The following is a 22,820-nucleotide window of genomic DNA, read 5'->3' on the forward strand; positions in this document are numbered from 1 at the left end:
TTCGCACCACGTGGACAGACGCGGCATCTTCTTCGTCGTCGTCCATATCGCTGCCGGGTGACGTGTCCGGGAGTGGCGCCACCTGTCGCGCTCTCCTGGGTGGGCCGCTGAGCTTCTTCCGTTGAGACGACAGGCAGACACTCGCGAAGTGGTTGGCCTTGCCGCAGGCACTGCAGATCTTCCCTTGCGCTGGGCAGGCTCCTTTGTGCGGCGTGGCACCTCCACACCACATGCAGTTGCGATCTCGTGTGGACTGGGAGTGATGGGGCTGATTGGTTTTCTGAGGCCTCGACCGGCTATCTGGACGTTGCGTCTTGACTGCGCACACCGGCTCCGATTTGATCTTGACGGCCGGGCCCGGCTCCATGTGGGCCGCCCGGGCTTTGGAGAGTTCTTTGGACCGTCCTAGAGCGAGTATGTCTCGCATGGGCATAGCGTCCGTTTCGAGGACTCTCTCCCTCAGCTTCAGAGATGCGCACCCCTGGATGAACTGGGCGCGAATTTCGTCTTCTGCGTCCGGGAGTGTGCACGTGCTCGCCAATTTCTTAAGGCGCGCGTAGAACACATCAACTGACTCCTCGGGGAGTTGGCGCGCTTGTCGGAGCAGGAAGCGCTCGTAGTCTGCGCTGGTGAAGGGTTCGAAATACCTGGTGATAGCATCTCGCAGGGTGGCGTACGTGTGGGGCGGGTCGCCTTCCGTGATGTCTTTGGATATGTCATGGATACCCTCTCCTCCTAGGTGCAGGAGCATCGCCCTGCGTCGCTCCACTGCGACCTCCGCCGCAATAAAGTAGGTCTCCAAACGTTCCACCCACTTTTTCCATCGAGAAGCCTGGGAGGGAGGCGTACCGGTGATGGAGAAGGGCTCCAGGGGGGGCACATTGGCCATGCCGGCGGCTGGAAGGACGAGCTGGACACACCCTCAGCACTTGTAGGCAGACGCAGGTCCCTCAGGGCCACACAGGCACACCAGCAGGAAGCAGGCACCACCAGGGCACTTGTAGGCTCTATTCCGCCAGATGCGTGAGGAACGGCAACCCTTCGGCCGTGATGACACGCCAGATGCGTGAGGAAGGGCCGCCGAGGGAACCGCGCATGCGCGGGGTCGCCGGGTCGACGTGCGGGGCTGGCGGCTTGCAGGGCGTGGAGCGCGGACCTTGGGCGGCAGTATGGAGGCGGAGACGGGGCACAGGGGCCGCCGCGTAGCGTGGCAGGTAGCAGCCTGTACCTGATGGAGGCCACGTGGATGGGCCGTGGATGGGCCGGACGGCAGCGCCGGCAGCCGGCAGGCAGGACGACGCGCCTCAGGTAGGCGAAACCCAGCGCAGGGCCTTCCGCCGCTGGAAACTTCACTGCTGGGGGGGGGCGGGCAGGCCAGGAAAGGGCCGGAGACTCAGGCGAGGCAGCGGGGCGGCCTCGGAATGCAGGGAGGCGTACCGCCGGCAGGAGGTGTGCCGCGTGGCAGCGTGGCCGGGTGTGGAGAGACCAGCAGAGCCACGGAGCAGTCTGGCACGCGATGAGCAGGGGGCAGACCCCCTCGTCGCCAATGTAGTGTCCCAGTGTGGGCCTGTAATAACTGCACACAGAGACACGTAACGTAACAGTGGTGGTTAGCTAACTGCTGACCACGCCCAGAGCCCTGGGCTATTTATTTGCTTAGTGGCGCAGCCGCGCTCACATAAGGGGGCTACCACCACACAGCACGCTTCGGGGGGAAACATACTTGAGTCCAGGGGAGGGGGCGTGTGCTGCAGTGGTACGCCCCACTGCCAGCAACACTACAGACGTAAAGGCCTTTGCGCGCTATACAGAGGAGGGGCGCAGATCGATCGGACACTTCTTCGACTTACAGGGTCCACTTTCTTTTGAGTACGTCCGTCGCAAGTACGGGCTCCCTGAGTAAAAACGCTTTCACTACCAACAGATATGGCACTGGGTCATGCACCCTGAGGTACGTCGTCAAGCACAACGTCGCCTTACCATTTATGAACTATGGCTGTTATCTAAGACGGATGACGCCCATCATGTATCGCAGCTATACTGCCTAATTAGACAGCCCATCCCACCCTAAAAGTCCCCAAATCAAAAGAGATGGGAATCAGAACTGGAACGCACTCTCACCCGATGGGAGTGGCAGGACATATAATATAGAGCCAAACATACAGCACGCAACGTGGCTGGGGCTGAGACAGCTACCAAACTAGTTACATATTGGTACTACACTCGTGTGCGTCTTCACAAATGCAACCAATTAAAAGATTCTCGATGTTGGAGCGGATGTGGCATGCCGGGCACACTTAACCACATTTTGTGGGACTGCCCAAGGTTAGGATCTTATCAGGATTAGATCCTATGAGACATAGATACACACTTCGACACAGAGTTTCCCCAGTTTCAAGCTTACATCCTCTTGGGTTTACCGAATGCTCTCACATTTCCCCTAAAGTTACGAAAGGGCTGCCAAATTGCATTAGCATTGGGGGCGTCCCTTCAAAACATTCTCACACATTGGGGAACTAATCGCATACCCTCTTACCTGGGTGGGGAACAGCCTTTACAACGTGGGCATTACCACGCGCTACCATTACAACGCTGCTATTACAACGCAAGTCGTTACAACGACTTGCGCTGGAGGGCGCTTTTGGATAGGGAATAGTTTAATTTTCTATTCCAACACCTTTCCTACTGTAACGTGGGCTGGAGTTGGAATAGAAAATTAAACTATTCCACTATCCAGCGCTTACAGCGCAAGTCATTGTAACAACTTGCGTTGTAAAAACAGCGTTGTAATGGCACGTGTGGTAAAAGCCCGCGTTGTAATGTCATACAACCTACATGGGCTGGCTGCATCGCCTGTGACACATCCTTGGTATGTAGAGGATATCTCTCTCATTAGTTGGCAAAAGCGCGTAATTCCTGGACATGTGGGGATCCTTTCTATCACTACTGTCTTCTGAATTTAATGAGATTACATGCCCCAAGTACCTGAGGCTGTTGCGCCTTGCCGAACTTGTGCAGGAGGACTCTCAGGATACGAATTAGCCAGGATGGTCATTCCCAGGGGGGTGGGGGGCGGGGGAGGTGGGTGGAGTCGGGTCGGGTGAACGTGGGGAGGGGTTCCGGGGTGGGGGGTTGGTGTTGGCGTTGTTTAGCAAGCTACTATGGCTTTTCCCACTTCCTGGGTCATCAGAATGTGTACCTCATTATGCTAATGTTAATTTGTTATTTGTTCAAAAATATAATAAAGAAATTCTAAACTTAAAAAAATCCACAATGATGCTTTAGATTCTAGACGTCAAAGTGGCTTTTAACCAACATTTTGTGCTGGGGTCCTCCTAAAGGTAATCAAGGGGTGGTTGCTTACTTAGGCTCCAATGTCTTGTTCATCACATACCAAGTACGATTGTTTCTGGAGTATTTTCTTTATCTTCGGTTGTTCCTTATTGAATATCATGATGATCCTGATTTATTTATCTGCCTCAGATTTTTTTCTATTGTTTCTGATTAGCAACGTCATTCTTTTCTTTTCTTGAGCTCTTTCCATCCTTATTTGATTATATTGCGCTGATACCTGATACCCTCTTTTTTTATATCACCGCTTTTTCACTTAAATCTTTTTCACTTGAACATTTCCTTTTTAGGTCTGAGAAATTCTCTATAAAGAATATTATTCAAAAGAGATTTTTGGGGAAAACCTTTCCCAAGTAAAATGCTGTTTGTTGATGTGTCCTTAGAAGAGAGTAGTTTTCAATTTGTCATTTTCCACATAGATTTGAATATTTAATAATGGATTTTTTCATTGCTGATAGTAGGCCACATTCACAAAGGTAAACTTACACTTTTGTGTAAGTTTACTTTTTTTTGTATTCACAAGCTATGAGTTACTAGTTAGTTTACAACTGCAGAGACTATGCAGTTGGTGAGGAACTCAGCACTTTTCCATTAGCAAATCTTCCAACGGCTCTGAATGACTGAATCTGCAATATTTTGTCCTGAAGCTTTTATGATCAATGTTCACCTTTTCTTTCTGGCTTTCTTGATGTATACAATTCTGAGCTACTTAATGTTTCTTGTAATCACTAAGTATTAGTTTCCTGTGTACCCCAGCTTTCCATCCTCTTGTGAGCCTTGTTTTCAGCCACTCTCCACCCCTGTCAAACTACTAATGAAGTGTGAATAATAAGACTGAGCAAAGTTTGATTAAAACACATAGCAAGTGATTAATACAATACCATTTGCTGTTAAATAGTGAAGATTGTCGTTCCCCAACCAGAACTCTGTCATCTGACTGCCGAAGCCATTCTTGTATGTATTCCAGTCCCGAAAGAAATCTACGGAGCCATCCCAGCGTCTCTGGAACACCTGGAAACATCGAGAAGAACACAGGCAATAACTAAATATTCCTTGGCCAGGTCCTCACTTCTGCATGTCCACACAGTTTACTTATTCAAGCTTATTTTAAAAGGATTCAATTAACTTATGGTTTGAACTCCAATTTTTGTATGTTGCTTTATGACTGGAAGGTGTCTTGATTTATCTGCATTTTCAATGACTTCATGGTTTTTTTTCTGAGATTTTTGCTCGTCTCCTTCTTTTGTTAGATTATGGCGCTTCCAATTTTAGTTCTAGTTACTTTATATGGTTAATCATTTTATTCATCAGCTTTTGGGTATTTCCATTCTATGATTAAAGGCAGCTCCCTGCTTGTTTGAAGTTCCGTATTGTTCCTCTCCCTTACCTAAGTGTCCATTTAAGGATGACAAGGTTGGGTGCCACTGAATCACAATACCAGGGAGTCGACACGTTCTACTTACATTCTATGTCAGAGAAACGGTCATAAAACACCATGCACCATATACTCAGGGGCAGATTTACAATAACTGGCGCATCCCCAGGGATGCGCCAGTTATTGTGCGCCGCAGCTCCGCCACCCATGGTGCGCCGCATTTACAATGCGGCGCACCAGGGGGCAAAAACGGCACAGATGCGTGACGCATCTGTGCCGTAAAGGTGGCGCATTGCTGGAGCTGCGTCGCAAGCGCGACGCAGCTCCAGCAAGGCTCGGGGGTGCCCCATCTCCACAATGCTGCGTCAAGACCTACACCTGCTTCAAGCAGGCGCAGGGTTTTGACGCAGCATTGTCCTGAAAGTGACTGAGTGAAATCTCATAGATTTCACTCAGCCACTTTTAGGAGGCGTTCCTGCGCAGGAACGCCCCCCCCTGCGCAGGAACGCCTCCTTATGGCGCAGGGCTTTACAACGTGACGCATCTCCTAGATGTGTCACGTTGTAAATAGGGTGCATCGTTTGCGCCGCTGTTGCTTCAAATAAAGTGACGCACCGGCGGCGCACGGCCTTCATAAATCTGCCCCTTCACTCAGCCACTTTTAGGAGGCCTTCCTGCGCAGGAACGCCCCCCCTGCGCCGGAACGCCTCCTTATGGCGCAGGGCTTTACAACGTGACACATCTCCTAGATGCGTCACATTGTAAATAGGGCACATTGTTTGCACCGCCATTGCGTCAAAAAAAGTGACGCCATTGCGGCGCAAAGAGGCGCAAGGGGCTCGTAAATCTGCAGTTAAATATGCTTTAGATTAGCAGGGGTAAAGTGCTCAGACTTCTACTGCCAGCCATGTAGGGTTCAGCAAGAAAGGCGGATTTTCTACAGGGCAGCTTTCTGAAATGTAATGTCTCTGCTCCTATAGCGAATGTTTCAGTATTCGGTCATTGTGGGAGGTATGGGGCTATCCTGTAAGGTTGCTGATCGCTTGAGTGGGACAATTGTTATAATTAACAAATTAGCAACAGGATATATATACTACAAGTAACTTTAAAGAATGATAAAATATGCATTGGGATGGCGAAGTGAAACGCTAGCAATGATTAGATTTTGTAACGAAGATATTGTGCAAATTTAAACTATTTTAAGCCTTGACAGAAAGGGCTTCACCGAAACACATATCGGTTCTAGGAGCAGAAATATTACATTTCAGAGAGCTGTAACATATCAAGTTTAAGAATTGTCAATAAAGATGACTTTTACTATTAGGCCTGAATCACGGGGGATTTATGACCATGGATTGAAGTTAACTAATTATTGTCCAGTAATCCTGACTGTTTTAACGAATAGAAAACTCACACAAACTTCCTGGCATTGTACATATGTTATCAATATACCAGTCGGACTGGTACTGTGGATCAAGTGCAGGATACAAGCTCTTATACTGGAAATATTTGAATGCAATTAAAAAAAAAAAAATCAGAGATGGCCATCCTGGTAGCGCACATCCTTGGATGCCTAGATTGAAAGGGATTTGTGAAACTAAAACAAATCCATTTGGAGATGCCTGACATGCACACCAGCACAAATGCAGACGCCCATCTTGGACTGGTCACAAACCTATTTAAAGTGGGCCACCTGCCATTAGTCGGGCATGCGGCAAAAAGGGGTTTGAGAAGGAAGGACCAGAGAGTGATGGGAAGAGGGAAGCAGGGAGATAGATAGCCATGAAATAGACCATCCAATGCATTCAGGTCTGACATCAGCAGCAGAAGGATACTTCATCAAATCAGAACACTCTGGGGCAGATCTAATTGATTGTCGCGGAGCGCAGTGCAGCAGCCGCAAACGCTGTGCTGCACTGCGAGAGAAGGAGAGAGCAGGAGAGCACCATATTTACAGAAATATGGCACTCTCCTCCCTTCACAATAAAGCTGGTGCAGAAATATGCTGCCATGCCCCAAGGACACACTTTTGCACCATAGTGCAAGGGTGTCTTTGTGAGTCTAGCATAGATTTTGTACTGGAAGGGAATCCTTCCAGTACAAAATACCATGCTTAGACTACCTTTAAAACAGTTCCCACTTTGTATGTGTGCTGTATTGTGCAGCACACATACAAAGTCAGAAAAGAAAGGGCAAATGAAAGCATTTCTCCTTCATAACGGTTATTTTAAATGGGCACTATTATGTCACACTAAACTCTGTCTATTTTTTTAAAAATAAATAGGGGTTAGTGTTAGAAACCTCGGGTGGTTTCATGGAAACGCCCATGCACCACCCATGGTACGCCATCTTGGCGCTAAATAATGCAAACAGGGCTATCCTCTGCTTTCCGTTACTTTCAAGGGGTTTTCAAGCGCAAGACAGGTTTTACGGTGGAAAGTAAATAGCTGAAAAAGATTTTGCACTATTAAATCTTAGTAAATAGACCCCTCTGAGTACTAAATGGCCCTGGGCATGGCAAACACAAAAACAGAGAGTAAGGACATTGAATACGGATTAAGGAACAGGGAAGTGAAAGAGACAAGACAGTCATTCAATCATGAGCAAGGTGCTAACCAAAAGCCCACTCAAAGTATAGGCAATATATTCAAACCAATAAGTCTAGCAAACAGACAGCTAAATCCTTGTGTTTCTGACACCTAAAAAGTAATTCTTATACTTGACTTCATCCTGACCTTAATTACACTGGGTCTGATTCAAAAAGGTAAACTTTCACTTTTTTGTAATTTTAATTTTGTTTTGGAGTTCACAAAGCTGCATTTTAATAGTAAGGTTAGGAGAAGGGATACTCCGCACTCGGGGCAGAGAACTTTGCACATGAAAAGATAGGCATGTCACATCTTCTAATGTGTTGAGTTCTCAGGCCCCACTGCGACTGCATTTGGCAATCTATCTCTTGAACCCCACAGTGGTTTTCTCCATCGTGTGCAGATTTGCACTCTAAATTACAAATGTTCATACAAAGTAGGTTGAGATTAACAATCCAGCCGTGAAAGAGTGGCAGCAAGTACATGATTCGTATTTTGAACTAATGTCCCATAAAACACATACAAATGTTTTGGACAGAAATGCTGTCCACAGCTATAAGGATGTGTGCAAATATTTACTTGAGGAAAGACAATGTGGGGCAACAATTTGTTTTCAAAAAGTCAGGGAAATGTTATTAGGCATGTGTGTTGGCTATATTGCTGAACCTTTTCAAGACAGTATCTTGGGTTGGCTGTAAGGTCAAACATATAAGTGCATGTACAGACTATGAATGCATTATGTCTACACTTAGTGAAATCAAAACATGAGATTCAATAAACCGTTTCCTATGATGGAAGGTATCACATACATGCAACTCCACCTCAAGCTTGACAGTTCTGGCAACCAGTCTAAGGCATCAATTTTAGGCCTCCGTGTGAAATTCCAGTTCCCCCACGGAGTTTGTAGAGCTTTTCTCCCTCTGTGCTGCGGGTAGAGCATGGAGTTCCAAAAAAGTCAGCATAGCGGAGTTTTTCCTCTCTGTGACTCGCCAACGTTAAGTTGGCGAGCGAGGAAACACTTACTCCAGACCACCTCCAGGTGAGATTCCTCAACGTGGGTGGTCGCAGCCGGCCGCTACCGATCGTGTTGAGAAACCTTGCATTCGTGGTGTGAAAGCAGCAGCTCGAGTAGAACATCTACTTAAGATCCATAAAGAAGCAGCACCCTCTTGTGCTGCACGTGATGCCATTCGTGCTGAATTTACAAGATGGGACAAACGTCTGGTGCTAAAAATCAGCGCAAGCAGCATGAAGTATTGCACTCTGTTACTTGCAGAACTCCATGTAGCGCGGCTGAGTTTTTTAGCCTCTTCTCGGAGTTCCGCGTAGCAGAACTCTGCAAACTCCACCCAGGCCTAATCACTTTGCGTCTCCTCTGTTCGTCACTGGTTGCAGGAAAATTGACTAAGTTTGAATGGTGATAGCTCTGAGATCTTCATTCTGGGGATGGCCAGTGCTCACCTTCATTTGGTAGGAGTCCTTAGGCTCTATTACACAACCTGTATCCAAAGCCGGTAACCCTGGAGTATTTTTTTTACAGCGAGAACTCTTTAATTTCACAGAAAAACCCTATGACTATATTCACCCTTATCTGCTGCATGGCATCCTTTCTCTCCTACACCTACTTCAAAAAATTGCAAATTCTCCTAGTCAGTTGTGAAGGAGTGCCCTGAGTGCATTAAAGACAAGTATTATGCAGCCTCCTTTCTTACTGTTTATTACACACAGCACATAAGCTTACTACAATACCCACAATCGTGCAAACCTAACAGGAAGTGACATAAAGCATATCCATTCCAACATAGTGTAAATAGCACAATCCACAAATGGCTTCCTTTTTTCTTGCTGCTGAACAAGAAAGATTGTAGACGGATTTACTGCTGCAAATCAAGGGGTGCAGTGGAAGGCGTTTCCCCATGGAGGATTAATTTTGGAAAGGAATGGGATATTTTCTTTAAAAGTGGTCAGTGAGAGTGAGTGCTCCCCTCCAGAATTGCTACTTTATTTAATTGTTACTTTGCTTCACTCCTGGAGAGTGTGTTGAATTTCAAAGGGTTCCTGAAGGTTTTCCATGCAGCGCTGTGGATACACAATTGGTGTTTCAATGTTTTGTTTGCTGAATGAAGATTCTACGGTCACGCTGGAGAACTAAAAGCAGGCCCAGAGCAGCTGTGTTTCTTTGCTTGAATTTGCTGGTTGATATGGATACAGTCTTAGAAAATGTTTACTTGAGTAATATGTAGGCTCAATTAGTGGTTACTTGTTTATTAGTTATTTTTCCAAAAGCTGTCACTTTATATGTGCTTACTAGAAAAACTACTGGCTGCATATAGGAAAATGTAGATGTTGCCTCCTTTGAATTTGATAGTGGTAATTTCTGTTGAAATTTTCTAAGACTAAAGTTATATATTTTGTGGGGGTTCAATTGATTCTGGGAATATGACCAGCGGACATTATGGAAGGCAAAAGCAGCAGAGACTGTACAAAAATTATTTCAGAGATGCTACCTGCCTCAATATCCTTTATCTCGGATTTGGTTAGGTAAAAGCATCCTTGACAGTTATTGGGGTGCCAGTCTTTGCACAATTTTCAAGAAAGGAGACAGATAGTATCCCTGTTGGATGTACAGGTGTAATCATATGCCCCAATAACTGGCTGAGGTGGAAGACTGGGCCCAAGACCAACATTTAATTCCCAATTGTCAGGTGGGCTCTCGACCAAGTAGCTCAATTACAGACAATATACTAACACTTACAGGGCTGATACACAACCAACTTGTGAAGAAGCGTAGAAGGCCATGTGCTTCCCTTATTGAGTACATGATGGCTATTTATAGGTTAATAAAGGCTGACCATTGATGATTGTCTGGAGCAGACCTATAGAACACATTGACCACAATATGGGTGTTGACGCCAGCGATCTAGCATCGATCACCTTTTGCAGTGCTGTTAGGTTGCAGATAGGTAGGCCTCCACAGGTCAACCATTTTCTTGTAAAAGTATAATAAAGTGAACTACCTTGAGGTTAACCTAGCAAAAAAAAAAAAAAGATTTTGGTTGGTGTAAGATAATAAGTACAGACGGGTTCCTTGAGGGACATAAGGGACAGCTGGAACTGTTATTTTGGGCTTTGCTTTGATAAGAAGGAATTCCTTAAATGGACTTGAAAGGTAATGCGATGAACCCCTTCTACGACAAGTTCCTGAGTCCTACAGTAGCATCTAATTAATAACCAGTTGTTTCTGGATAAAGCACCTGATATCCTAAATCTGGTCTAGTGATGTCTATTTTGTTCTCTGTTACATTTCTAGGGCTTCTCTTTAGTCCCAACTCCAATTATAGTTTAATCTGATGAAACTGTCCTTGGCAAAAAGGCCAGTCTTTGAATTTATGCTTTTGGGCCAGAATGACAACTCCAGATTAGTAAAAGGATTATTATGAAACAAAACTGGAACAAGATCCATTCAACATGCTAATCCTTGGCCTAGTTTTTTGACAGTGTATTAGTAAATTTGGCTAATAACAGGGAATTGGGGAGCTTGGAGCAACAGTTGAAAGATACATTGTGGCAAAAGAGCTTTGAAGCAGATTACTTCAATTTAAACACAAAAATATCAGAGAGTGAGACCTTCTCATAGAATAAATAGATCTTAGTTTTGTCACCATTCGGACAAAGCAAATTTCTGCAGCCAGTGATGAACATGGCAGAGGCAAAGTGAGGCCTTAGATTAGGTGCTTAGCTTAGTAAGTGACATTCAGGGGGTGTCAATCTCAATTTTATGGCACGACACGGAGGCCATGTTATGCAAATTCTCCTTTATTACCACTGCTCAGTAGCAACAATTGAAGAACATGGAACTTCAATCAACATTCTAAACAGCTATAAAGTCCCTTGGAGACCATCCATCATCCTTTCTTTGTTGCTGCTGCTCAGAAAGATAAGTATCTCTCCAGCTTTGATATACATGGATATGTAGTACTTGCATGTATACCTTTTTCTTTTATATTGAAGGCTTGATAGAGCAACAAAGTAGCTTGATATGTGTCTCTGTTGTCATCCTTTTACAGATATCTGTATTTTTATCTAATTAATCTTTATTGGCCTTATGTATATGTAATATGCCTTGTTTACTCTTTACAGCGTTGACACTCTTGTTTTTGCTCCGGTTCTATTTCGGACCGGTATGTAGACTGACTAATTTCCTTAAGCCTGCACGCATTTAAACTCTGCAATCCCGTTGGTACGATAAGCGCGAGCACCGCATTCAAACGCGTTAGTGCAACTCTCACCTCCAATTGTGCTCTAAACCATTTCGGTCGTGTCTGTCTTCACTAGGGCAGCGCCGGTTGTGTCTATCTTCGCTACGGCAGCACAGACTGTCTCTATCTACGCTCCGCTTTCCCGACCCCCTCATCGCGTCATGGAGGGGCCGGGTTAGAGGCATCACCTTGGCAACGGCAGAAGCACGTCCTTTGCGTGCGTGTCGGCCATTTTGAGCAATTGGGAAGCCCCCATTGACTCAGCATTGCACGGCCATTTTGTGTGGTTGGGATCGCGCTGATTCCACGAGGGAGATGACAGTTGGTTCATCTCTCCTCGGGATTAGCGCGAATCGGCGACATTTCATAGCGACTTGTCATTAATGTTACTTGTTAATATTTATATCGTTTTACCATTGAAAAAAAAAGGACTATATATAGTGCTTGCTATATTACTACCAGGGGTTATACTTTAGTGCTTTCACAAGACTACCTTCTTCTACCCCTGAATACCTTTTGATTTATATCTAAAATGTCTGATCCCCAATCTAACATTGAGGGACACCTGGAAGAATTAGTTAACAAGGCCTTTCAGAAAGTCCTGGGATCAATCGATGACACTATCACCAAAAGACTTGAATCATTAGCGCCCTTCTACAAGCGGATTTCAACCAGGAGCGACTAAGGCTCCAAAAAAACGGGCACATGGAGATAAGGAACGACAAAATTTTAAGAAAAGCAAACCTTCCTCCGCCCCTTCATGCCCTCGAGGCGGTGACACAAATGGTGCCTCGGGCACCCCATGTGGGCAGGAAAAAGGCCCAGAGCCCCCTATTGACATCGCTAGTGACACTAGCTCGGACCCAGAAATAGATCTATCATACTCCTCTGACTTCAATACCGACAAAGAGGCGCAAGAAAGGGGAACGGGGAGCTCGGAAGGGGCATCCAAGGCCCCAGGTAAAGAAACCGGTCTATTGGACCCATTTGGAAACCCCATGTTTGACCCCACAATGATTAAACACCCTTTGTCCCCGGAATGGACACCCTCCCAACACGTGGGGGAGTATCTTTCCTTCTGGTTACGAAGAGAGATCCCCCAAGAGGTCAGAGCTAGACTTCGCTCTGAGTGTCCAAGACCCTCACTCCCCAACAAGATAGCGGCAACACCTGAACTCGATCCCAAGGCAGTGGCCTTCATATCTAAAACTTCACGTGACCCAAGAAAGGGCACTGACAAGGGAATGAGGTCCTGTCAAGACCACCTCCTTGACGTGGTGGGCCCAGTAACGAAGATCTTTGAGATAGCAGAGTCGGTCTATCTAGAGGATCGTCAGGTCGACCCAAAGGAACTGAGGGAGTGGATCCAAAGGGCTATATGCCTTATTGGAAACGCTAACACAGCCTTGTCCATAGAGAGACGAAAAGGGGTCCTTTTTAAAATCGATCCAAAATTGATCGAATTAGCAAAAAATTATGGTGGTCAGAGCACTCAAGGCTTCCTCTTTGGTGAGGAATTTATCAAAGATATGGCCAGATATGTAGGAGCATTTAGCTCAATACAAAAATCCCAGAAGGACATTAAAAAAGTGTTTCAAGATCGTGTTTTTATACGGGCCGGGAGAATGCGGGGTCGTTTCCCCTGCCGTGGAAACTCCAATACGAGACCCTTTCTGTCCCACGGAGGCGGGAGATTCAACAGCAACTCGAGTGGCTTCAGTCAATTTTACCCCCAGAGGCAAAGAACCCGTGGTCGTTCCTTCCGAGGCGAACGGAGACAGCGCTCCTTCTCTACAGGTAAGAACCTCTCTAGACCTTTCAGATATCCCTCCAAAGGTGGGGGGGAGATTACTACAATTCGCTGGGAACTGGAATCTTATAACCAAAGACCCCTGGGTTCTCAACACAGTGAAGGGCTACTGGATAGACTTTATCGATACCCCTTTCCAAACAACACCCCCTCGGGAGATCACCTTTTCCACCAAAGACAGGGCACTGGTGTCTGTGGAGGTTCAAGAACTTCTAAACAAAGGTGCAATTATAGAGAGTACTCATGTAGGCTTCTTAAGCAATATTTTCCTTGTAGAAAAGAAAAACAAGGAACAAAGACCAGTCATAAACCTAAAAGGATTAAACCAATGGGTGGTCTACCAACATTTCAAAATGGAGGGGGATACACCTCTTAAGGGATGTCTTAAGAAAAGGGGACTGGCTTACGAGGCTAGATCTAAAGGACGCTTATCTAACTATACCAATCTGGGAACCCCATCAAAGATTCCTTCAATTCACATGGGAAAACCATCTGTATCAATTTTGCAGCCTTCCCTTTGGTCTGTCTTCCGCCCCCTGGTGTTTCACCAAAGTACTCCGACCCGTTGTCGCATGGCTAAGAGAGAGGGGATTGAGACTAATCATTTACCTTGACGATATCATTCTAATGGCTCAGTCGAGGGAGACCGTCTTACTTCATACGGATCTCACGATACACCTCCTACAACACTTGGGCTTCATTATCAATATGAAAAAATCATGCATAGTTCCATCCCAACAAACACAGTTTGTGGGCTTCCTAGTGGATACTGTACAAACGGAACTGCGTCTCCCCTCCGACAAAGTAAGGAAAGTGAGGAAAGAACTCGGGAAACTATTGGCTCTGAAAGTTTTCCCCCTGAGATCACTGGCCAAAATTCTGGGCCTGCTTTCATCCACGATTCAAGCGATCTTTCCCGGCCCGTTACATTACCGGGCACTTCAGAGACTGAAAGCAAGATCCTTGAAATTCAACCTCTCCTACTCCCAATCGATTTCCCTGGACCAAGAGTCGAGACTCGAAGTTCTTTGGTGGCTGAAGAATGTAGAGGCATGGAATGGGAGAGCCATTTTTGGGGAGGAACCAGATCTGATAATAGAATCGGATGCGAGTTTAGAAGGATGGGGAGCGAGATGTGGAGACTCCTCAACAGGAGGACGTTGGACTCGTCAGGAGAAAGAATTGCATATCAACTGCTTGGAATTACTAGCAGGTTCATTTGCAATTGGTTCTTTCACTCAAGATTCAATGAAATGCTGTGTGACTTTGCGGATGGACAACGTCTCCGCAGTTCGTTATGTCAGCAAACTGGGTGGTCCACATTCCAACGATCTAACAGATCTAGCGAAGGGACTGTGGGACTATTGTTTGAACAAAGGTATTTCAGTCGTTGCGGAACATATTCCTGGGTTGAAGAATGAGGTAACAGATTGGTATTCGAGGAATTTCAGAGACTCCAGCAACTGGAGACTGAACAGACATGTATTTTTAGCCATCGAGTCCAGATGGGGACCCTTCAAAACAGACTTGTTTGCGGACCGCCTGAATACTCACCTGAAGGACTTCTTCAGTTGGAGACCAGACCCTCAAGCTCTGAAGGTGGATGCCTTTCTTCAAGATTGGAAGGGACTAGCGCCTTATGCGTTCCCTCCTTTTGCAATGCTACCCCGTCTTCTTCTCCATGCTCGACGATACAAACAGTGCATGGTCGTGATAACACCACTTTGGAGATCTCAGGCTTGGTTTCCAACCATCTTGGAAATGAGCGTGGATGTCCCAATTTTGATCCCCTCTCTCGAGGAAATTCTTCTAGATCCAGAAGGTCACATACACCCCCTTGTAGAGCAGGGCCTTCTAACTCTGACGGCATGGAAGATTTCAGGAGACAATGGAAAATCCCTGGGCTTTCGTCAAATGCTTTCAGACTCATTTCTGAGGCATGGGCATCGGGCACAAGAAAAGCTTATAGACTGGCATGGAACAAATGGGTTTGCTGGTGCATTCAACGATGTTACGATCCCATTTTAACTGATCTAGTCAATGTCATTAATTACCTTTCGGATCTTTTTACTTCAGGTTTGTCCTACAGAACTGTTAACGTTTACAGGTCTGCCATCTCTGCTGGTCATTCCTTAATTAACGGGATCTCGGTCGGACAGAGTCTTCTAACTAAAAAGATTATGAGAAGCATGAGGGTTTTAAATCCTCCTTGTCCCAAATATACCTCCTTGTGGGATGTTACTCTAGTTCTTCGGGAGATAATTCTTCTCTTTCTCTTAAGCGCATTTCTTTTAAACTTACTATGTCATTCTGTCTAATATCTTTTAGGAGAACTTCAGACGTCAGAGCCTTGGATATTTCGATATTTCGAGTAGGGCTTTTCAACCCGAAGGGGTTTGCTTTTATCTCAAAAAAAGAACGAAGACACTATCTTCCTCTATCTTTTACCCCTTCTTTCCTGGAAATGAAAGACTTTGTGTCGTTAAAAGTTTAAAAGAATATGAAAAAAGAACCAAGTATTTAAGATCAAATGAGTCCCAACTTCTAATCTCTTATAGATCCCCTCACAGAGGAGTCTCTTCTCCAACTTTAGCTAGATGGGTAAAGAATGTCATGCAGGAAAGTGGTGTGGATGTATCTATTTTTGGTGCTCATTCCGTCAGAGGTGCTGCGGCATCAAAAGCATTCTGCATGGGAGGGGGATTACAAGATATTCTTAAAGCTGCAGATTGGTCCAATGATAGTATGTTTAAATCTTGTTATTTCAGACCAATCCCTAATGTGATTGATAATGTTCTTAATGCACTTTAAACTTGCATAATATGGCCTCGTGTCGTGCCATAAAATTTAGATTTTTCACAGCCTGCTGGGCAGAAAATCTGGATTTTATTAAGGACACGGAGGCTAATATTATCCCTCCTCTTTACCCTCCCTTTATAAGTATTGATTTTATGACCTTTTATTCTTCTCTTTCAGAATAAAATTGTTTTCTCCTTCGGAGTACCCTGGAGAAGTTTATCTTCAATTTTTTCTCATACCTGTTTTTTCTTCATGAGAATCTTTCTTCGCAGTTCAACAAGAAGGATGATGGATGGTCTCCAAGGTACTTTATAGCTATTTAGAATGTTGATTGAAGTTCCATGTTCTTCAATTGTTGCTACTGAGCAGTGGTAATAAAGGAGAATTTGCATAATATTAGCCTCCGTGTCCTTAATAAAATCCAGATTTTCTGCCCAGCAGGCTGTGAAAAATCTAAATTTTCCCAACTAAAAGGCAGTAGACTGCATGGTCGTGGGTATGAGTACCAAGGTTCGGAATGGACTGTTTCCACAAGGAATTGGGTCAGTATTGATGCAGCGCATTACATGGGCCTCCATCTAGAGTGGAACAGTGGGTGAAAAACGATACCCGAGCACTTGCCACGGCTTAGACTATTTGCAAGCAGTCAACCCATCACCTTTTGGGTGTTTAAGTTGCAATATTATGCCTGGAAACTCCAAGCCTACTACTGTTACTGCTAATGTTTGTCAATTCCACAAAGAAGTGCATACATACTATTTTTTTTTTTTAAACAACAATTTTTTATTGTTCGATCAATAACATGATCATACACATCGTAAAATCACATAGTAGACAATATTAATTTTTTTTTAAAACAGTAGTTTTAAAATAGCATTTACCTTGCCAGCCAAATCAGCATTTAAGACAGGGTTACAGATATTGTTTTAGCCACAAAAACAAAGATGTCAGTTAAAAGACGCACAAATTAAAACAATCTATCCCCATCATTTCCCAAATGACCCGCTGAACAACTTTGCAAATGACTTGCCCTGCTTCTTAGATGAGCCTGCATCACAATGTTTTTTTTTTACAGCTTTAGGTCTCTGCCACCAGGCATAGAGCAGATATTTTGATATTGTGAACACAAGCCACCTTGTCATGTCAGACCTAAATATACGTAATGCATCAGAGGGGTGTGAAAAAGAGTGCAGTCATCAAGCCGGAATAATCCATGTTTTACTTTCCTTGGCATAAACGGGACAGAAGAAGATAAAATGTTCTAAATTTACTGGGGTAGAGTGACAGGATGGACGCAAAGGAGATATAGTAACATATGCCCAACTATTTTTCATTGCATTCAATGGGAGAATCTCTGTCCTGAATTGTATGTAAAGTGCTCGTGCAGTGGGGGGTGGAGGGGTGAGTTCAATATCATCCATATGCAAGTAAAACTTAAAACAGCTTTTAACATTTAAAAAAGCGGAAGTTAAAGTGCCACATGCCCTAACATCAATACAAAAAGAATCAGCAATATCCCAGTACCCTTTTTATAACCCGCTGGACCATTTTTATTGTGATAGACTGCAGATCATCCCACATTATTTCCAGGCGCAGTCTAAAAAGCCACTCCCTAACCTTGTAAAACCAGGGTAATTGCCCTGTACATCTTTGAAGAATGAATAATTCCTCCACTGCATCCTTTACAGGGATCTGGGTGCTACTGGTCAAAAGTCTAACCCAAAATACTAACACGCTGAGGACAGCAGAGTGTGCGATAGGCTTTAGACCAAGATCACAGCGTAAGGGTTGTATGGGCGTGTTCGTTTGGAGATTAAGTATTGCCCTAAAAAATTTGTTTTACGCCACCTGTAGCTGTTTCAAATGCTCCAGCCCCCACAGTTCTGCCCCGTAAAGGGCCGCACCTAGTCCTTTGGCCCGATGTATTTCAAGGAAGGTAGGGATTGGGTGGTAGACAGAGCGTTTTACCCTCTTTACTGTTGCACTGTCCACGGGCTGAAGTGTCAGTAGACTCTTCTGAATTTGAGGTGACCATGCTAAATTGTCACTAATTCTGACATTCAGATAGTTGAAGGCCTTGACCTGATCTAGTAATTGAGTACCCAGCTTCAGTTTCCCCTTGGTGGATTTTGTTTTATCTTGAATCTTCCTGCTGCTCAGCTAGAGTGCATGTGAAGTAGAATGTTAGATGATTGGAATGTTGATGTGCTGTGAATGTCAGTTGGGTGAGGGCTGAGCAGCAGGACAGCTGCTCCTGATGGGGTTATCGCTATAACTAATAACTTAACATCTTAACTAATAAAGTAACTTAAGAACCTAAAAAAATTTCAAAAAAAAAAAAAAAAATTAAGTAATCAGAAAGAAGCTGGAACTGTAGGTTCTTAAGTTACTTTATTAGTTAAGATGTTAAGTTATTAGTTATAGCGATAACCCCATCAGGAGTAGCTGTCCTGCTGCTCAGCCCTCACCCAACTGACATTCACAGCACAGCAACATTCCAATCATCTAACATTCTACTTCACATGCACTCTAGCTGAGCAGCAGGAAGATTCAAGATATAACATATCTCCCTTCGTTATGGGTACAATTGCATTAAGCAATAAAATAGTTGTCCATAAAATGCACTCTAGTACACATAGTCAAAGATATTAAAACAATGCACCAAAGTACAAATGGACAACACAAACAAAATAATTTTAACACAATCCGCATTACTTCCTGAAATGAACAACTATCTTCATCCTACATCCTTATGCCATTAATTATACAAGTTGGCCAGACCAGTATAACAAGCAAGACACAAAGGAACAAACTTAACGCAACAAATATCAGGGAACAACGCGCACACCATAGACTAAGAACAAGCACTCACATAACTCATTCTTGCCTCAAACAAAATAATGAGTGGCAATATACACTATAACTAACTCTTACAGGAACTAATGGTTGGGTAACCATATACCACATAGCCCCCACAAACATGAGTTAATGAGTCGCCTATCATCTAGACATACACACACACAACACTAGTTGTGGAACAACTCTTGTTAAATTAGCATCAACACCCAAACACAACCAAGGGGTGACCATATACCACATAGCCCCCACAAACATGAGCTAATGAGTCGCCTAACATCTGGACACACTCACACACAACACTAGTTGTGAATCAACTCCTGTTAAATTAGCATCAACACCTAAACAACACAACCAAGGGGTGACCATATACCACATAGCCCCCAAAAACATGAGCTAATGAGTCGCCTAACATCTGGACACACTCATACACAACACTAGTTGTGGAACAACTCTTGTTAAATTAGCATCAACCGCAAAACAACACAACCAAGGGGTGACCTTATACCACATAGCCCCCACAAACATGAGCTAATGAGTCGCCTAACATCTGGACACACTCACACACAACACTAGTTGTGAATCAACTCCTGTTAAATTAGCATCAACACCTAAACAACACAACCAAGGGGTGACCATATACCACATAGCCCCCACAAACATGAGCTAATGGGTCCTCTAACATCTGGACACACTCACACACAACACTAGTTGTGGAACAACTCTTGTTAAATTAGCGTCAACAGCAAAATAACACAACTAAGGGGTGACTATATACCACATAGCCCCCACAAACATGAGCTAATCATCGATCACTTGGTGATCCAAATATCAACCACCAAACAACACAATCAAGGGGTCACCATATGCCACATAGCCCCCTTAACACTCGTTGTGAGACAACACAAACAAATGAAAAGCATACCACCAAACATATCACCTTAATAAACCTAAAATGCAGTTGTGTTGTGGACCTGAGACTTTAGACACAAACACGAACTTCTAACAACATTCATTTTTTCCTGTTGCGTTTCTAGTTCTGGGACATTTTCTTCTTATTCTTCTGGGCTCACGGGCCGGCTACTGTACATTTCTTCTTAATTTGACAAACCAGCTTTTGTGCAGTTCCTGTAACTTGAGCCCATACTACTCTTTAAACAAATTTCATCTGTGTAGTTTATTTTCCATGAGCACTGTTGCCGTGTGCACATTCTAAATTAAAAACGATGACAGTACCTGTTTCTCCACACAAACGGCATAGCGCTAAATGTCACTACGAAAACATCCTTGGAAATATCACTTGTTGACAACAAACAAAATGGAGGCACGTTTTCCGACGTAGAGCCGGCTGGTTCGCGTCCACAATAAGCTCTAAATCAAGACGAGCCATCTGACATGAAGTGCTGTCGCGTCACAGAGGATGATGATGAAGGCGACTGATGAGGTAAATCCTGGGAGTATAAATCGGCTCGTGCCCATTTTAAAGGAAAACAGTAACCGTTATTTTTTTCTTGCTAAATGTAACGATGAAAATGACAAATACTTTACTTCCATTCCCAAGACTTGTGTTCGCCTTCACGCTTCACCAGACACAGTGTGTTTACATAGGATTTGGATGCTCTTCCTTGCCTTTGCGCTCCATTGCACACAACGTGTTTTCCAGGCTCGAACTGCCTTTCGTCTTCACTGCGCACAGAGTGTATATTTTAAATAATTGTCTCGAGCTGCAGTTCGCGCTTCCTTCACACACTGTTTTTATGCCCTGTCAACAATGTCGTTTAAATGCAATTAACACTGCTTGCACTCCTGAAACTAACACTGCGCTCTTTTGAAATTGACTAAACACCGAGGCTCGATATTATTTTTAAACAGCTGACGAATGCCCTTCACTTCTTCTCCGAGGCTCGATTTAATGCCCCCGAACAACCAGCCAACTTCGAAAACAACTGAAGACCTCAGCTGAATTTATTCTCTTGAATTACACTTAACTGGCTCTCAAACAGTTCTGCTGGCATTAATCACATTAATTTGCGCAGTAAGATCACGCAGAGTCGACATACATAATTACCCGAGGCTCGAATTGCTGTCATGAGTCTGGCAAACCTGGGCTTCAGGGCGACCGATAACCGGGTCACTGATGGGGTTAAATTGCCAGACAACGCTCCAGACACACTTATAATAGAAAGTCATTTACCTCGAGTTTTCGTTGTTTTTCCACTTTACAATACCTTTCAGGATTCTTTTCCCAACCAGGCTTGACTTCCCTTTTAGTAACAGTCGAGTCTCTGTAATGTCTTTAACATTCCTTGAATTATCACGCACGGGTTCTTCAACAAATCAGACTGACTTCTTTTCTTCTTCTCTTTGTTCCAGTCTAATACTCCTTTTCCTTTAGATACTTTTTTTTTTTTTTAATTTGCACGCGTAGTTTCTTCTTCACAGTGATCACCAGATGTCGCCAAATGAAGTAATCAGAAAGAAGCTGGAACTGTAGGTTCTTAAGTTACTTTATTAGTTAAGATGTTAAGTTATTAGTTATAGCGATAACCCCATCAGGAGTAGCTGTCCTGCTGCTCAGCCCTCACCCAACTGACATTCACAGCACAGCAACATTCCAATCATCTAACATTCTACTTCACATGCACTCTAGCTGAGCAGCAGGAAGATTCAAGATATAACAGATTTATAGGGATTAAAAACCATAAACTTTGTTTTTGAACAGTTAATCTCAAGGCCCCGATCTCTGCATGTTTCAGCGAACTTAGATAACACATTCTGGATGCCATCAAGGTTTTAGAAATAAGCAGTGTGTTGTCTGCATATAGCGAAGAGGGTATAAAGCTCCCAGCTAGTCTTGGTGGGTCTCCTCCACAATCGTGTAGTTCTCTTAATGAGGTTGGGGCAAGCACACAGCCCTTTCACACCCCCTTGGAGACTACTATGTTGTTGGAAAGACCACAATCAGAATTCCACCTGACCTTGGCGTAATTACCTAGGTGTAGACGGACCAATAATTGGATTAGGTCGCATGGGCGTCCTAAGTCTACTTTCGTACTTATTCAAAGAGTACTTCTGTGGCTGCAGATTTATAACTTTTTTAGTAAATCCATCTCTATGTATATTTTAAGATCCTCCTAATCCCCAAAAACATTAAAATCTCTTAGTGCAATGAAAACTAAGTGAAAAACTGACACAGATATAAAGGACCCAACTCAGGGCCCCAGGCCCATTTACCAAACCAAGAATGAAGGTGTCACACCCCAAATGACCTGTTGATGCTATGCTTCTGCCCATCCCATGTGGGCTTTGTTGTTCTCCTTGAGAATTTATGACTACAGTAACATATGACACCATGGCCTGAAGTTCCAACCCTGGAATCACAAATTTTAAAATATTTTTACTGCACACACTATTTTTCACATCTGCTACAAGAATTCCTGATGGTAAAACTGTTAAATTGGTGCATGTAAGTAGGGATCCATGTTTCAAGTCCTTGCTTTTTACAAATCATTTTATCAAGTGACTGTTGTCTCAATGTACTAAGTCACAAATAGAGGAGGTCGTGTAGGTAAATTAATAGAGTGAGCTCAGCTGAGCCGGAGCTGAGTCAGGGGTCTGGCTTGGCCCTAAGAGCCTGTGTACAAGCCGCGCCATGAAAGCGTTTTGCATATATATCATGCAACAGACATATTGCAAAAACATGATACACTCTCTTCAAAATGTTAAAATGTATATTTCATTAACAGGCAGAAGCAGTTCACAAATATTTATTAAAAGTGATC

General features: G+C 44.1%; 1 protein-coding gene across 2 annotated transcripts in view; it reads right to left on the reverse strand.

Moving 5' to 3' along the window:
• Nucleotides 1-22,820, reverse strand: part of LOC144754337 (ficolin-2-like) — a 308,191-nt gene that overhangs the window by 171,299 nt on the left and 114,072 nt on the right. For both annotated transcript variants that reach the window (XM_078642027.1, XM_078642026.1), the window contains one exon: nucleotides 4,233-4,362. In XM_078642027.1, the coding sequence (XP_078498153.1) occupies nucleotides 4,233-4,362 (130 nt within the window). The remainder of the gene's footprint in view (nucleotides 1-4,232; nucleotides 4,363-22,820) is intronic.

Source organism: Lissotriton helveticus, chromosome 5_1 (assembly GCF_964261635.1).
Source record: "Lissotriton helveticus chromosome 5_1, aLisHel1.1, whole genome shotgun sequence".
NCBI classification, from domain to species: Eukaryota; Metazoa; Chordata; class Amphibia; order Caudata; family Salamandridae; genus Lissotriton; species Lissotriton helveticus.